The sequence below is a fragment of the Harpia harpyja genome, chromosome 19, assembly GCF_026419915.1.
Source record: "Harpia harpyja isolate bHarHar1 chromosome 19, bHarHar1 primary haplotype, whole genome shotgun sequence".
Classification (NCBI taxonomy): Eukaryota; Metazoa; Chordata; class Aves; order Accipitriformes; family Accipitridae; genus Harpia; species Harpia harpyja.
The window spans coordinates 18,145,669-18,163,339 of NC_068958.1; the positions used below are offsets into that span (position 1 = coordinate 18,145,669).

General features: G+C 49.8%; 1 protein-coding gene across 1 annotated transcript; it reads right to left on the reverse strand.

Moving 5' to 3' along the window:
- Positions 1–372: 372 nt before the first annotated feature.
- KCNA3 (potassium voltage-gated channel subfamily A member 3) lies at positions 373–17,157 on the reverse strand. The gene is made up of 2 exons (XM_052815426.1): positions 13,641–17,157; positions 373–4,473 (listed from the first exon to the last, which is right to left on the reverse strand). Exon 1 carries the CDS (start codon positions 17,013–17,015, stop codon positions 15,255–15,257), a length of 1,761 nt encoding a protein of 586 aa, XP_052671386.1. The 5' UTR covers positions 17,016–17,157; the 3' UTR covers positions 373–4,473; positions 13,641–15,254.
- Positions 17,158–17,671: the final 514 nt, after the last annotated feature.

Consider the following 17,671-nt stretch of genomic DNA (forward strand, 5'->3'; position numbering starts at 1 on the left):
ACTTCAATAGCACCCTAAAATTAAAAGGGGGAAGGGATGGCATACAGCGTTTGCAGGAGATAGCAGCTGTACTGGGTGCAGAGGAGAAACGTCTACGTGTTCAGCGTCTAAAGAGCACGTCTAATGCACGGCATCTCAGAGATGCTCTAAGCATCTCAGTGTGGCTTTGAAGGGCTATGAATAAAGATGAGCAGCCTGCGTCTGGATGATTATGGGAATCAGTGCACACTATTTTTTGGATCTTCTCTTGATGTCAGCCATCATTAAATCGCTCCCTTTTTTGTTTTTTTTTTAATCGACTGGATACATTTTTAATTTGTCTTCCCTTGCCAAATCCAGCCCTTCGCTCCAAATGACATTTCAACACGGCTGTCCCGATATGATGGTTATCTTTAAAACGCACAACGCTAGAGTCAGAGTCGTGGCAACACAGATTAATATACTGGACTGACAGTTAAAGACTATCAAACTCTCGATTATTTTGAAAAAGCACATTAACAATTAGCTGGCTCAGCAACCAAGCAAAAGAAAGCCAATAGCATGGAGCAACGTTGTCAACGCCAGTATGTACAATATCGAGAAGAGGTTGAAATTTGGCAAGATTGTCATCGGTGTGAGATGTCCGTGGGGTGGGTTTGGTGCTGGCTGGGAGGAGTGGAGTGGCCGGCGGCCGTGGGCTGAGCTCTGCTCCGGGAGTGGGGCATTTCTGCTGCCGGGAGCCGGACCGCTGGGACCCACCAACCCAAATGGGTGAAGGGATCTGGTTTTTCCCATCACTTTGTTTGTCAAAATATGCACTTCAAACTGTAACAGAGAGACGCTTTAACAAAGTGGCGATTGAAAACAGACGAGGTACAATTATGTTACATACACACATGCCATAAAAAAGGTCTCCATAACACCGTGAAAAATAAAAATAACTTTAGTACTGATACATTCTATCCCCCATTTTAAGGGCTACTAGATCATGTTCCAAAAGAAACTAAATTTAACACCTTTGGGACCAGGGCTTCCCAAGATCCAGGCCTGTGTTGCAATCCAGAAAATCAATTCTTCTGTTAATGTGCCGTTACCCCTGCGGGCAGCCTGGGGCTGTCTGCAGGGCTGGGGGTGGATGCTGCATCAGACCTTCGGTGGGTGCTTTGGCTGTTTGCACCCCAAAACTATCAGCATGGTAGAAAAGTGCTTTCTGGGTCAGTCCCTGGAGATTTCAGAGTTGTTAATCTTTTGTTCAATCTCCTTTGCAGCCCGAAGAGCATGCTACGAACCCATCATGCTGCAGGGAAGACTGCAAACAAAAATATTTTGCAGCTCCTTAGTGGTTTTGGAGGTAAGACCTCCCCAAAAAGCCCAGCCCCATCTCCCCCAGCCTGTCGGCAGCTCCATCCATGGCAATGGGAAGAGACAACTGCTCAGTTATTTGGGGTTCCCACTGATGGAAACAGGCTCAGCCCTCACTCCCCAAACACTGGGGACTTTTTACGGTCTTTTTTAAGTGGTCTTTTTAAGGCCTCAGACTTTTTATGGTCTGAACATTAATTAATTTTGGTGCTGGGGAGCTGCAGGATGAGACAGCCTGGGGGGGCACAGCTCCCCTCTGCAGGTGAGAGGGGATGGATGCCTAGGAGGTGGGTTTTGGCTGTGCCACGTTAAGACACAGATGGCCACGAGGCAAAAAGCTCTGCAAGCCCATCCTCAGACCGCTCTGGCTGCGGCAGCACCGCGGTTACTGCCATACCCCTGGGGATTTGCCAGGAGAGCAATTTGCTGGAGGATCCCATGGAAGAGCTCCCTCTCCCTACCCCTCATGGGCTGGCCTCAGGGCAGGACACAGCCAAACCCAAAGTTAATGAGAGCCACTGCTCCAATTAGCTTTAATTTGTGCTGATGGCTTTCACACTGGATTGATTTCACACTGCGGGGTACTTCACCTCCGTGATTCCCTGGCATCCCTCTGTCCAGTCTTGGCACCCCCAGCTCATCTCCATGGGTTCGTGGACCTGCTCCTCAGGCTTTTCCAGCAGTTCTGGTCCCCAACACACCTCCCTCTGCACCTCATGCTGCAAAAGCCACAATAAAACCAGGTGCACCAGCCCTTTCTAACTCATTTATCCACAGGTCCAGTGGCCACAGCATTTCTACCATGCTGGGAATAAATGCAAACAAGCCCAAGGAGCAATGTGCCACTAAGGGCCAGATCCATATTTGCTCTTCATTCCCCACGGTGAGCAACGCAGCTTTGACTAAAACTGCTGGTTTTTTCACTTTTGTTTGTTTTCTCACCATCTCAGCCCATTCTCCCCAGCCTGCACCTATGTTAAGCCCCAGAGACTTCTGTCTTTGGGACCCCCAAGCCTTCCTCCCAAGGACAAGGTCACCATCACCAACAATGCATATGCCATGACAGGAGGAGGAATTCAAGCCAAGTAATTATCCGTGTTTAAAAATCAAAGAAAATAAATGTGACCTCACCAAAGTCAATGCATTCCTTTAAGAACCACATCATTTCCCCACCGTTAAGGGAATTTCTCAATACTAATTTTGGCTGAAGTTTGCATGCGGGGCTTAGACAGCCAGAAAGGAGGACAACTTCTGCTGAACTGCAGACAGGTCTGGAGCAATCCCAGCCCCGAAGGACGGCTCAGAAACCTATTTGGGTCTCGTTCATCTTCAAACCTCTTCTGCAAGGAGAGACACGTGGTGCAGACAGCTGGTTGCTTTGCCATGAATATTCCCCCAAGTTTTCCCATTTCAGAGCCTTTCTTCCAGGTAGAGTGTTTATTTTTAAGTGCATCCTCACTTGGGTTGTGCCTTGAAGCATCCCACACGTGTCCTCTGTGGATGTTCCCCATCTCCTGCCCAGATGCAGGTAAATAGCTCCACTCGGTGAAGGATCCAGGTTTTGGTGCTGCCCTCCAGGCAGAGTGGTCCTTGCTCCACTTTCCAGGTACCCAGTGGTGACCTCAAGGCTTGTCCTTGGACATGGACCCAAAGCAATCAGCAGCATGAAGTCAAGAGTCTGCTTCACATGCCTAACGATTTTGTCTCCTGTTACCTCTCCTTGAGCATCCTCTGCTTCAGAGCAAGCTCCAGTTCACTTTGATCCAGTCCACATTAACATTCCCAGAACCATCCCCGGTGAATTATTGCAATGCAGATGCAGATTCCCATGCTCGCCTGAGTCCCACCAACATTATTTTTGCCCAGAAATCCAATGCTGCTGCGAGTATCACCTTGGTCCTCCAACAGAGTATGTGCCAGGTGGGTTTTAGTCTTAAAGCTGCAATGGAGGCAGCGTGCGGAGGTGGATGCGGCTGGGGCGAGAGGGGGGACCCAGAAGCAGGAGAGGCCATCAACTCCTTTGCCGTTTGCATTTATGCCTTTGCAGACCATTTATGTCTTTGCAGACCATTTATCCCATCACTAGGATAATATTTACCCATACGGCCCTAGGAGATGCAGTGAGGTTACAGAAACCCCAGTTTTAACAGCTTCACAGCCAAGTGCCGGCAACCCACAGCTCTTAAACTGCCACAAAAAAAGCCCTCAGCATGCAAAATGAAACAGCAACGGGCAAAGGAGTGAGGAACTTCCCGTTTATTATAGTATTAGCACGACAATACTATAATATTCCCTCAGGACTGAAGTACCATGGAACAGCAGAGAAGGTCGCATGGGCTCTCGTGAAATGAAGCAGGGGCATGACCAGTCAGAATTGGGTTTTTATACCTTTTCCACCCCTGGAAATTCGATTTTTCCTTAGTTTTTCATGAAGTGATCCTGAAAGCAAGGCACAACTTGTTGATTGTTTGACACTCTTTTCCTCAGCATCGGTGGAGATGTTACTTTCTTAATAAGGACTTAAAATAAATCACAGCCTTTGGTACAGCACATACCTACTTATAAAGAGCATTTACATGAAAGTCAGAAAAATGGAACAGAAATTATTCACGTCCCAATGCCGAAAACAGCCCCTGGCCTTCGACAGGGAACAGCGAGAGCAACTGAATTTCCCCCATCTCCCTCCCACCCCAAGCAAAACACTTGGACTGCTTATTAGCAGCTCTGGTTAACGTTTCCTTTCTGGTTGCTTAATCTTTCAAGAGATTTTTTTTTTTTTAATAAAAAAAAAAAAGACTGAACTAATGTCCAAATTATTTCCACCTCCCCTCCTCCTTTTTCCTGGCTTTGTTCAGTCTCATTATATTGCACATGATTTGAAGATAATCTTCCGGCTGCAAAGATGTTCCCTTCTACATAGTGCACTTGTTAGAAAACACATATAACTTGGCAAATATTTCATATATATATATATGAAATATGAAATGGGTTTAACTGGGGAGGACAGACCCTCTGTTGGTTGGGTCCACAGCAGCATCAGTCATCGTGTCTGTGATGTTTGCAATTTCCTTGGAGGCGTTTTATTTCTCAACACAGTCCTGAAGGTCTTAATTTTGAAACTTCTTCTGTTATCTGTTGGACAGAGCAAAGAGCCACTTTTATGCATAGCCTGGTTTGGAAAACAAGCAACAGGTTATTATTTTTTTTCCAAGGTACATTGGAAGAGATGTTGCACTTTGGTTCCCTCTGACAACTTCACATGCCTATTCCCCATAAACAAAAAGGGGAAAATTTGCTAATTAAAATTGTTTAATGGACTAAATGCAACATAGTCTAAAGTGAGCTAAAGATTAAAAAAAGATTCATTAAATATATTCTGGTTATTAACTATTATCTCACATTAATGGCAAGTTCCAAATCCAGAATAATTAGCGCAAAGTGGGTTTTCCTCATCAAGTTTTTATCTTAATCAAGCTGGGTTTGTTCTGACCCAATATGATCCACATGATATTAAGCAATTGGTTGATCTTATAATCTGATACAGGGGATGGCAGGAGCCGGGGCTGATCCCAGCCCAGTGCTCAGACTGCAGAGTTGCTCCAGCACAGCTCAAACCCAAGACCTCGTTTTGATGCGGGGATGGAGATGTCTAGCAAAGGGCAAAAAAAAATCCCCCAACCTCTGTGATGCAAGAGCTGCCGAGCCTCTGGAGCGCATGAACCCAGCTGGTGTTGCAACAGGTTGGCTTCGAAGCCTAATAACTCTACAGCATGAAGGGACTCATCCTGACTCCTATTTTAACACAGTGAGATGCTCTGCTCTGTCTTTAAGACACTGAAATTCTTAAAAACTTCATGCAACTGCTTATATCCGTCTCCTTTTCAGAAATCATACGCTCTGCCTTTAGTTCATACTGCAGCAATCGGAGCATCCCACCTTCTGCCGCAACCGCATCCTGGGCTCTGCACCCACCTGTGGATGGGGCACGGCCAAATTTCCTGAGGGTTTAAGCCCTGTGTAAGTCAGCGGGAGTCACAGACCCAAATTCTGGCCCTTTTGCCGTGATTTTTCAAGTGGGAATTAGTAAAGCTTCCTATAGCGGGGTTCATTAACTATATTAAAACCAGTGTGTGGTGCACACTAATAAGACGAGCACTACCACCAAATCAGATTATGTGAGCCGGATGCTTCATTAGCAGCCGGTGATGAGACAAGGGTAGGAAGGATCTGTGTTCATGGTTTAGAGCCCAGCCTAACGCACCAAGACCTGCCTGGTCCCAGCTCAGCCCCCCAGAATGAGCTTATTTTCCCCAAAGGGAGAGTCAGGATGGAGATACGCAAGACGGGCTAGAATCCATGCACGAAAAAGGGTGAGACCCACTTTCTGGATGCTACAGGGATGACATTGCAGGGATGATGTTGCAGGGATGCTAAAAGCAGGCAGAGAAAGGAGAGAGGTGGGATTTCCCACAAGGAGCAAGGATCCCCTTGCAAGGCAGCACAGCACTCCGGGGAAAATAAGCTACCAGAGGGGCTTAGTGCTCCTTGCAAGGGTCTCAGGCCAGCCAGTTATTCAAGCACCAGCTTATCTTGAAGTGCCAGAAGGACTATTCATGGGATTAAAGCTAACTGGGGTTTATGCTTTATTGGACTGGGCTTGCTGGGGGGGATTACACCCCCCTCCCACCTGCCAGCAGGGAAGGGCTCCTGCTTTTTTACAAAGCAATGGTCAAACTCCCGGGATCCTCAAGCATCGCTGGAGTATTACACAAATAAAACCCAAATAGCACCTTCAGCCCAGCACAGCCCGGGAAATACCATTGGTTTGGCTGAGAAGGGAATGGCAGAGTCAAGACTCTGCAGATTAAGTGGTAAATAACAATTTTCTCAAACTGGGCAAATAATCCAGTGTTTTGGGGCACCCTGGTGCCTTTTCAGGCTGTATCCTTGCCCTTGTAGAAAGAAACCCCAAATCCTCAGCCTAACGATGACATTATTTCACCAAATTCATCAAGAACAGCCGTGGGAATGACAAGTCAGGACCATTCAGGAGATATTGCTGCTCCGGCTCCTGAAGGGATCCAGATGTCTTCCCATCATACAGGGGTGATGAAACCCTTTCCACTCCAAAAGAAACAGAGGATATGAAACAGCAGCCTCAAAAATTAGCTGTTTTTAAAATGGCCGAGCCAAATAACTTGTATCCAAGCATTCGGAGCTGGCAAAGCAGCTCATGAGACTGCAAGTATTGCATACCTCTTGAGCCCTGGACCTGGTGAAAATCAGAAGACAGGAAAATAGCTCCTGTTGGGCCAGTGTTTTAAGGGATAAACAAAGTGGCCTGCAAAAGCGATGGGTCTGGCCATCTGTCGCTGATCCCAAACAATATGCTGGAATGGCTGAGAGTCTTAATACAGAATTAAAGAGGAAGATATAATTGATGCCAATCAACGCAGGGTTAGGGAAAACAGATCTTATCGTATTAACTTGATATCTCTTCTTACTGAGTTCTACATTTGGCTGATAAAGGTAAGTGCTTGTGTAATGCTCTCCTCTAAGGGAGCTGCATGACAGCTTGGTTAAGAAAACGGAGCAATAAAGCCAGTTCCCAGGAGACATCACAAGTAAGAAAACCAGCTGAACCCAGGTCGCGTTCACTGGTTTGCTTCTCCCTGTGCATGCTTTGCTTTCTCAGAGCATTTTGCAACCACGATGGGAGAGACTTTGCTGAAAGGTTTCCAGCCCCAGGAGAGAATAGCCCAGGCTTGTTTCAGATGCTTCAGCAAGAGGATTTCCTCCTTTAACCCAGAGGTTTCTGAAGTGCAGCATATCATTCGGGCACCTGAAGGGTAAAGCACAAGTGCTGGGTGCCAGCATCCACTGATGCAGGCACAGAGGTAGAAAACCCCTCTAGCCTGCAATGCTACACCCAGCTCACAGCAAACTCCTTTCACATCCCTCCTACAAGCTCAAATTTGCAGCAAGCAGGCTCATTTTAAGCCCAAACTTCTTATGTCTCATTTTTGACCTGCTGCAACAGCTTGAGGTTTGAATCGTTACAGTCGCAGTGGCAGCTCCAGGCAGAGACCAGCAAGGAGGGAGAAGAGGGATTTTGACTATAAATGCACACAGATTTCAGGAGAAATGAGCCATAAGGATGGAAAAGCAAGTGCAAAGACGCAGAGCGAAGAAATCACAGGAGAGGAGGAGGATGGTTATGGGAAGGGGAGCTGTAGGGCAGAGCTGGTGTCCCCGGGAAGCTGGGTGAAACTCTGGGCTTCCCTCCAGCTGGGGGAAAGAACTGCAATTAATGGGATATCGGCGGGAGGGTCTGCAGGCTCTGCAAGCTTCAAGAAGCTGAACTCCATAAAGCCTTTGGCTGATTCTTTACTTCTTGCTCTGTGTTTCAAAACTGCCTCTTCCTTCCACAGCATGTTTCATTGCAAACACTTAATGAAGCCGCTCAGTGTCATTTACAGATGGGGAAACTGAGGCCCAGCAGAGCTGACCTCCCCAAAGCCACCCAGCAGGCCAACAGCAAACACCCAGCAAACACTGCAGTGCTCCCACCCTCCAGGCCTGGAGTGCAGGGACACATATTTTCATGGACAAGCAACCAAAATTTGCCCAGGTGGGCCAACAGCATCCTGGCTTGTATCAGAAATGGTGTGGCGAGCAAGACTAGGGCAGGGATCGTCCCCCTGTACTTGACACCTCAAATACTGTGTTCTGTTTTGGGCCCTCCACTACAAGAAAGACCTTGAGGTGCTGGAGTGTGTCCAAAGAAGAGCAATGAAGTTGATGAAGGGTCTAGAGCACAAGTCTTAGGAGGAGTGCCTGAGGGAACTGGGGTTGTTTAGCCTGGAGAAAAGGAGGCTCGGGAAAGGAGGTTGTAGTGAGGTGGGGGTCGGTCTCTTCTCCCAAGTAACAAGCAATAGGACAAGAGGAAAGGGCCTCAAGTTGTGCCAGGGCAGGTTTAGATTGGATATTGGTTAAAATTTCTTCGCCAAAATGGTTGTCGAGCATTGGAACAGGCTGCCCACGGAAGGGGTTGAGTCACCATCCCTGGAGGTATTTAAAAGACGTGTAGATGTGGTGCTTAGGGACATGGTTTAGTGGTGGACTTGGCAGTGTTAGGTTTAAGGTTGGACTTGACGATCTTAAAAGTCTTTTCCAACCTAAACGATTCCATGATTCTGTGAAAATCCCCCCAAGTGGCACAGCATCACTCACCACCCTGCATTGCACTCAGCTCCTTTACTGCAACCAAGTTGAACAGCAATCACATCTCTCTGCAAATGCAAAAAACACTTTGCGAAGCGTTTGTTCATCCTGTCCATGCTCCATTGCAATCTTTAGCTTCCTGTGAGAGCAGGATCCCAAGCACGGACCCTGCTGCCAGCAGCCTTACTCCCGCCGCAGGGGCTGAGCCTTTGGTGCTTCCGCTGCCGATCGAAGCATGACACAACCCCAAAGGATTTTCTGTATCTATCCATGACGATGCTTTGGAGGAAGCAAAGCAAAGCAGCTGGTACTGGTCAGCATCAAAATAAAACTGATTGCACTCCACATCCTTGCCAGCAAGAGCAGATAGCCGCTTGCTAATCTACTCATGCGAGCCGCCCATCCAAACCAAGTCTTTCCTCCCAGTAAGTAAGTGTTAAAGATGCTAAAAATAAAGTGCAACAACTGTAGAAAAGCAAGAGACATGACAGAGCTCAAACGTGCTCAGAAAAGCATCTGAATTACAAGTCTTAAGGAAATGAATCATTCTTAGACAAACTCAGCAGCGTGTGCTGCCGTCTGCATCGCTGAGCCAGGGGCCTTAATATTAGTGTGCAGCGCAGTTAGGTAAAGACTATTTCCGTTATGAGAAGGGGAAGACCAGCGACCGGGAAGTATTTTAGCTACTCCTAACTCAAGTGACAAGCTGAATGAGATAGAAGACAGGTTTTAATTTACTTGAGCATGTCCTGGTTCATAAGAAGGAGAAAACTGACGGTGCCCTGCGGGGAGGTTCATGCGTGAAGGTTTCCCTGTCCTGCTGCAGAGCACCCTCAGCGCTGAAAATTCCAGCTCTGAGCAGTGATGAGACACAGACAGACCCTGAAACCTGTGGGTCTCATAAAACAGTGCCTTATTTGTGGAAGGAAAAGCACACAGGGGTTCACAGGGGATATTTTTCAGAGCATTTTTGGCTGAGTTTTGCCAGCACCGGGGATAAAAGGGCTCCAGCTATCAGGGCACCATGGGACCCCACACACATCCCTCTCCCACCCAGAGGACAGTTCTCATGAGCAAAAAATGGGATTTGGTTTTGCTGGTGACAAAAAGCAGGAGTCTTGATGCTTTCCCAGCACAAACCAGCAAACACACGTCCCATCAGGTGGGATGACTATTGCTTTGACGGAGACACCATTACTCATTTTCCTGTTTGGGAAGCCAAGTACGGCAGTAAAAGGTCTTGACTGTGTCCCAGGCTCGACCACAGTGGAGCCGGGAGAGCTTTGGCTGGGGCAAGAGCCAGATGCTGCGGAGATGGGGCTGGGGCTGCTCTGCAGGGCTCCCCCCAGCAGCGAACATGCCCCCTGCCGTGGGATGGCTCTGCCCTACAGCAGGGCTGTACCCCCCTCCTATGCCAGTCCTATTTCTGCCCTAAGAAAACCCTACATCACCAGCCCCCAAAACGAAGTCAAAACCCTCCCACTGCCAGAGAAGCGATTCCTGGCTCAGGTGAGGCAACTCAGGGCACCCACCCCAAAACACCCCCGAAATGTCCCCATCAGAGCGGTGACAGCCGCAGTCCCGTGGCTGTTTCCAAGGAAACCCTCCTGCCAGAGAAGCGTATCGCTCCAGCCCTCCGTGCTCAATGCCTGACTCCCACCACCGGCAGTGGGAGAGGGCTCCCGCCACCCAACACCAGTGGCACAACACCCATTGGGCTCGCCCGGACCCAGCAGGTGCTGTGTTAGTGCAGCTTCTGGCATGTAAACAACACTCAGGGAAACAGGGAAAGGCAACAGCATCCTATCCTGAACACATCCTCCAGCTACACAACATCCAAAGTTGAGCCAAGCGCCCCATTTGGACTATGGGTGCAGACCCATGTAGCAGGAAAGGGTGCAGAAGAGCAGTACCAGCTCCGTAGCAGCCAAGAAGACAATTTACAGGATGTTGCCCTGCGCACAGCATCATAAATGTCCAGAAAGTCCCTATTTCCCTGCACCCATCGCCCATACGACTGCCTTTGCACAAGGATGCCGATGCACTGAGCTCTCCTTCCCGGTACATGCAGCAATTGAGACCAAAGGGCAAAATGAATTGCATTTAAATCCTATTTGTCTGTTTGCACTTGCAAGTTTGCAGCCTACCCAGAGATCACTTGTTAAGGCATTTAAAAATGGAAAAAAAGATCCTGCCTTCCATCAGGCTGCAATGGGAGCCTCCATGTGCTCTCACCAAGATATGCATATTTTAAAAGCTTGGCAGGAAGAGGGCTCCAAACTACACAATTAAACAGATTTCACGCAGAACACTCTCCGTACACACCAACCACTGCAAGAGACCCTTTCCCTGCACTACACCTCTGCCAGGAGAGAGCCCTTCGCAGCCGGTGAGCTCTGGATGGCTCCTTCCCTTCTGCTGGGGAAGCCGCTTGTCTGCCCTTTGCCTCCACTTAACTGTCTATAAACTGGGGATTAAAAACAAAAACCAACTTCTTTTGTCAAGTGATGGAGCAGGAACAATTGCCTGGGAAGAAATTTAACCCTCCCAGAGGAAAGAGATACCTCCAGCCCTTGTTTGTGTCCACACGTGGGGTGGGATGGATACTGCTCTGCTCCTCTGGCCACCCCAAGCACCTGAAGGGCATCTATTGTGCTGGAGAACAACAGAACCTTTTTAGAAGAGTTCAGGTCTGAGAACACACACAAAAAGGGCAAATAAGCAGAAGAAAAAGGTGACGGTGTCAAAGTACCAAGCAGAGGGGCCAGGGTTAGGGTGGCTGCCTGTCCCCTGCATCACCCTGTACCTAGGGTGTGTTTCAAGGTGGCACCCAGGGCTGAAACAGGGGAAGGGAGCAGGTCCTAAAATACAAGCAGAGGGAAGGGGAAAGGACCCTAGGAAAGGAGGTAGGAGACTGTACAAGGCTCTGTATCACCTAATGGCCCTATATAAACCAAATACATAAAGCATCCAGGGAGGCAGCTACAGCCTCCCAGGGCTGCATCCCCTGGGCAGGAGCTGCCTGCTCCCGTCCTTGCTCCCATCCTTCGGTGCCAGCAGTGTCACTTTGTCTCTCAGATGACAGGTATGAAGGATAGGGGAGGAGGAGGACATTTCAGAAAGTATCCCTGCCACGCTGCAAACGCAGACAACAAGCCGGTGAGTCCACACCGGGGACTACCATGAGCTTCAGGGACCCTGCTTTTCCCCCTCTTGCTTTCTGTGTGATCTTAAATGTCAGCCAGCAGCTTTTGGTAATGCACTTTCCTCCATTTAATGTAATAAGCGGAGTCTAGGCAAGCCCTTCGCCTTGCCTTGGGAAGGCTCTGCAGCAGGCTGCCAGACAGCAGGCAGGCAACTCCGCTAATACTAATCTCCTAATGCTACCCCCTCTAAGCACATTAGAAACAGTCGAGTCCAACACGCTGCAAAGGCTGAGGCTCCTCTTTAACTCCCGAGTGACTGTTAAAACAGTCCTAAGTCCTAATAGGAGGCACACTGCAAAAGAGCAGAGTAAGTTAAATAAGCAGCTGGCTGCAAAGAGAGCAATCTTTCGGGGATCTCTCCAGTTCCTGGCACAACGCACGCGGCAGCCAGTTTAAGAGAAGCTGTCAGACCGTGCAATAGCAGAAAGTGTTTATCTTGCTGAATGGTACCTAACGAGACAGCACAGAGGGAAGAGGCAGACAGAAATGGGGCAAAGCTTTGAAAGGATATCCCCATTTTTCCACTTCCAATTTTTTGGGTGTATCTTAAAGACAGAGCAGCAGTGCTTTTATATTTTTCAGTACTGGAGCAAAACTGCCTTTTACTCCAGTGGATGAAGTGGTTGCCTTGCCACCTCTCCCATATAGCACCTTTTACTGTCAATAAAATCCATTTGAAATTATTCTGCCCCTACAAAATAAGGCAGGAAGTAGTCAGGAAAGCAAACTAACAACCTGCAAGGTTTCTGCTTATTTTAGATGACAGAGAAACCGAAAATTGTACTGTGCCATTTCCAGGAGAACATGTGGTTTCCGTACCCCATGCAGCTGCCATGGGGAAAACACAGACACAAAACTTATCTGCAAACTCTCCCAAGTAGGACTGTTTCCACTGCTTTTAAACTCAAATCCTCCTTTTAGGAATAGGCATGTGGGAAAGCTTGAATAACAATAAAAAGTGAGGGCTTGTAGGCAGAAATGACATTTCACCTGCTGGCAGCTGGGGGAAAAGGCATGTTGGGGTGCTCCCAGTTATTCCAGACAAGGGATCCCAGTTATCCCAGACAAGGGATCCCAGGTTTGTTACCTCCTGCGATGCTCCAGAGCATCTCCCTAATAAAGATCCTTTGTTAGATCTTCAGCTGGTGAAAACTGCGGTAGCTCCAATAAAGCTGTCACATACCATCAGCTAAGAAGCTGCTCTGATGTTTTTCTTGGTTATAAAGGTTTTATTAACTGGGGCTAAGGCAAGGCTAAGGGAGAGTGTTCCAAACTGTCCTGATCCTTTTCAGTCTGGGTAAAATCTTAGCTAAACTCCTATTTCGGCACAGACGGCATCTCTCAGGACAAATCCCTCTTTCCACACACTTGGGAAAGGTATGAGTCGCACAGGTTGGGGTCAAATCTCTCTTTGTCATAGGAGGTATTTAACAGGGTCCCTGTGCAGTACACTACCTTGAAGGAATCTTCTTTTATTTAACCTAAAACCCAGCAAAACAGAGCAGAGCTGGAGCCAAGGTGCTCGAGGCTGAGCAGCCAGGCCCTGCCTTCAGCCTGCTTTGATGGCAGGGGTCGGACTGAAGCATTAAACCACTGCAAATAACCTTTTTAGCACAGAATTGAAGACATCCAGCTCAAAAAAGTAGCAGGGTTTTCCTCCTATGCATAGCACTAAAAAGCAAAGTGAAAAGCAAATAAAATCAGAGGAGCTATAGCATGTTATTCCACTTTACCTAATGTGTGCAAAAATACCCGAGAGCAGCAGGGCAAGCTGAAAAATAATACTAAGCATTGGAAAACACGAGGTTTGTTTCAAAAAAGCCACATTACTTTATGATGCTATTAAACTTTGCCCCGTGCAAAGCTCACCTGATCCCATCAGATGTCCCGTGGCCCCTGGTGCACACGTAAAGATGAAGCCGGTGTATTTTCCCCGGCGGAGTTTTGGTTACTTTTCAATCCTGCTCTTTATAGCTCTGTCCCCCTTGTTTCAAAAAGCTGCCGAGGTTTCTCAGCCGAGCCTTCCCGCTGGCTGCTCAGTGCCATTTCACACCGGGTTTGGGGAAACCGCTGGGTTTTGCACGGCGCGGGGGGAGCGCGGGGTCGTTCTCGGTGGAGCGGGCGCTCGTGTTTGCAGGATGAGACTCCATCCCCCAATTTCACTGCCAAGGTGTGAGCTCCTCTGCGAGGCAGAGGTGGATTTGTGGTGTACTTATTGCCTACGGGCGCTTTATTCGGCACCGGGGAAGCCGTGGCAGGGGAAGGGGATGCCAGGATGGGGTCACGTAGCGGGGCAGAGCCGCGGTGTCCTGCGGGATGATGGGGCTGGAACCATCTGGAAAGGGTTTTTTGCGAGAAGAGCGAGGACCAAGGGGGATGGGAGAAGGGATGCCATGACAACCTTTGGGGGTTTCCCAGGAAACCAGGGTCGTCATGGCAACTGCATCACTCCGGTCCGAATTAGTGACTTCCGCTGGAAGGCGTGTTCGCCACTTTAATCTTCTTGCGATAAGCGGCTGCATCTCTCCCAAACGCATTGCAAAAAAAGGAGGAAATATCCCTTTGTCTCCAGCTGGGTGGGTTTGAGGCTGCACAGCCACGGCGAGGAGCCCGTCACGGATCCTGCATCCCCCGGTCCACGCCGGCATCGCTCCCTGCGCACCGTCGGCTCCTGAAGCCGTTCCATTTTGCCTTTCGCCTCCCTTCTCCCCGCACACAGACCCACTGCACGGCCACAAATTTGACATTGGATGAAATAATGCCGTAGGGTTACAGGGGAAGGGAATTAACAATGGAAAAAAGGGCTTTTTCTTTTTTTTTCTATTTAAATCAGCACTGATTGCACACGGTCTCTGACCAGATTAGAACTCTATAAATGATCTAATGGCGGAGAAAAGGGAATCTGTGATGTGCCTGTAACGGCACACCACATGTTTCAATATTAAGCGTCATTTAACAGTGTGGTAACAGAGACTCTCTGCAAAATTAAATGCTTGTTTCCTCCCAACCCCCTTCCAGTTCGCTCTGCAACATGTTTTCCTCGTCTCCCCACCCAACCCAGGGTTGTTAATCCAACAAGTGAGCTTATGTGATGGAAGGGAAATCGGCTACACGCTGCCTTTAGGGAAGAGGGGGAAATTCAGGAGCAAAGCGAGAGGTCCCCAAAGCCAAGAAAACAAAAGCAGCCCTGCAACATGTTGCAGAACAAACACCTGTTTCGACGGTGAGTGTGTTTTGTCTTCATCTTCCTTCTCTTTACCCTTTAGCCGTCTTCTTCTTCAGAGAATTTTAAATCCTTTTTTTGGATCTTTAGAAAGGAAGGATCTAAAAAAATAAACGTATAAAAACGAGGGCACACACAGACCGACGATGGTGCATGTTCCACACAATACCGAGTACACAGTCACTTTGCATTATTATTGTTACTATTTTTTTTTTTACCGCATCCTCAGATTTTGTTGCTGTTTGTTTGGTTTTGTTTTTTTAAACATCCGTAAAGACCTTTTTGATGTTCACACAGTTGGGATTGTTTGTGGTTGTGCAGTTGCCTGTCTTAAAGGCAGCCTGTTTGAATGCACTGTGGTTGATTCCCCCTTCCTCGATCACCATGTACTCAGACTTGCTGAGGGTGGAATTGCTGCGAGCCTTCCTCATCTCCTCGCTGGACGAGAGGTGCTGGCAGCTCCCGACATGCATGTATTGGGCTTGCTCCTCACCCTCTGTCTCCCGGTGGTAGAAGTAGTTGAAATTGGAGACTATCACAGGCACGGGGAGAGCGATGGTTAGCACCCCCGCGATGGCACAGAGAGACCCCACAATCTTGCCCCCAATGGTGATGGGGTGCATGTCTCCGTAGCCCACTGTGGTCATGGTCACCACTGCCCACCAGAAGGCATCGGGGATGCTACTGAAACCTGAACTGGGGTCATCGGCTTCTGCAAAGTAGACAGCACTGGAGAAGAGGATGACGCCGATGAAGAGGAAGAAGATGAGCAAGCCCAGCTCCCGCATGCTGGCCTTGAGGGTCTGCCCCAGGATCTGCAGGCCCTTGGAGTGCCGGGAGAGCTTGAAGATACGGAAGACCCTGACCAGCCGGATGACTCTGAGGATGGCTAAGGACATGGCTTGCTGGCCGTTGCCTTGCCTCTCAGCCAGCTCGGTGCCCAGTGTGATGAAGTAAGGAATGATGGCCACAATGTCAATGATGTTCATGATGTTCTTGGAGAAGGTGGCCTTGCTGGGGCAGGCAAAGAAGCGGACCAGCAGCTCGAAGGAGAACCAGATGATGCACAAAGTCTCCACCACAAAGAAAGGGTCAGTGAAGGATGACACCATGGAAGCAGCCGAGGACGAGGAGTTGGTGAAGACATCAGGTGGGAGAGGGCCACCGCCTGTCCCAAAGGTCCCCCCAGTTCCCTCATAGTCGTGGTCATCCCTGAATTCAGGCAGGGTCTCCAGACAGAAGATGACGATAGAGATAAGGATGACCAGGACAGAGACGATGGCAATGCCTCGGGCTGGCCCAGAGCTCTCGGGGTACTCGAAGAGGAGCCACACTTGGCGCTGGAACTCCTTGTCGGGAAGCGGCCGCTGCTCCTCCCGAATGAAACCCTCGTCCTCCCGAAATTTCTCCATGGCCTCCTCCCCTAGCTGGTAGAAGCGGATCTCCTCGGAGAAGATATCGATGGGGACATTGACGGGTCGTCGGATGCGCCCACCCGACTGGTAGTAGTAGAGGATGGCGTCGAAGCTGGGCCGGTTACGGTCGAAAAAATACTCATTGCGGAGGGGGTCGAAGTAGCGCATCCTCTTACGTGGGTCTCCCAGCAGCGTCTCGGGGAACTGTGCCAGCGTCTTCAGCTGGGTCTCGAACCGCAACCCCGAGATGTTGATCACCACCCGCTCACAGCACTCGTGCTCCCCACCACCCGCGGGCTGGCCGGCAGGGACGGCGGCCGGAGTCGGGGCGTGATCGTAGCGGTCCCCCCCGAGCAAAGGATGAGGATGCTGCGGTTCTTCCAGCAAAGGGTCTCCGCCGCCGCCGCCTCCTCCCACCACGGTCATGCTGCCTTCCTCCCCTTCTTCACCCTCTTCTTCTTCTTGCTCGGGTACCGGCTGGGGGGTGGCGGGGGGCAGCTGCTCCGTGTAGCCCAGGTTGTGGTGGCTGCTGGTCGAGCCGCCCCTCGGATGCCGGCTGGCGGAGGAGGCAGCCGGAGAGTAGAGCAAGCTCCGGCGCTCGTCCATAAAGGTGTGGGGCGGAAGGGGAAGGGGAGGGGGGGGATCGGAGAGGCGGCAGCCGAAGCCTCTTCTTCCTCCTCTTCCTCCTCCTCCGGGCGGAGAGGGAGAAACAGCCGCCCAACTCCTCCAGCGGCTGCTGCTGCTCTGAAGAGCTGAGGCTCTTCTCAAAAAATCCGCCCCCAGCGCTGGCACCGCCTCGCTCAGTCACAGCTCCCGGAGACACCCACCAGCACCCCCAGCCCTGCCCTGCAGCCCCCAGCAAGCTGCGGGCACCCCCTCCCCGACCCCTGCCCAGGGGGGGCCCAATCCGTACCCCCACCCAGCGACACGCCGAGGGGCTTCGGTCCCCTCCCAGAGAGCATCCTTTGATGCTCAGTGGGTTACAAGCAGGGAGAGTTTTTTCCTGGCACAACCGCTGCCTAGAAAGAGTTTTTCTGCCCTTCCCCGGGGAAGGTGAAATGTAATTTTTATTATTAATTTTGGGGTTTGCCTGTTTGTTTCAAGTCACCGTTTTAAGCCGCGGCGGGGCTGTGGGTAATGGAAAGCAGACCGCGGCGGCTGGAGCCGCCAACAGTTGTTTTGAATCAGCGTTTCAGCTAGTGCTGGGGATTTTTTTTCTCTATAGGAGAGAGACTCTGTGTGTGTGTGTGCATGTGTCTGTG

Bases quoted from the DNA above. Each gene is read 5' to 3' on its own strand.
- KCNA3 (XM_052815426.1), bottom strand. From the start codon at position 17,015: ATGGACGAGCGCCGGAGCTTGCTCTACTCTCCGGCTGCCTCCTCCGCC.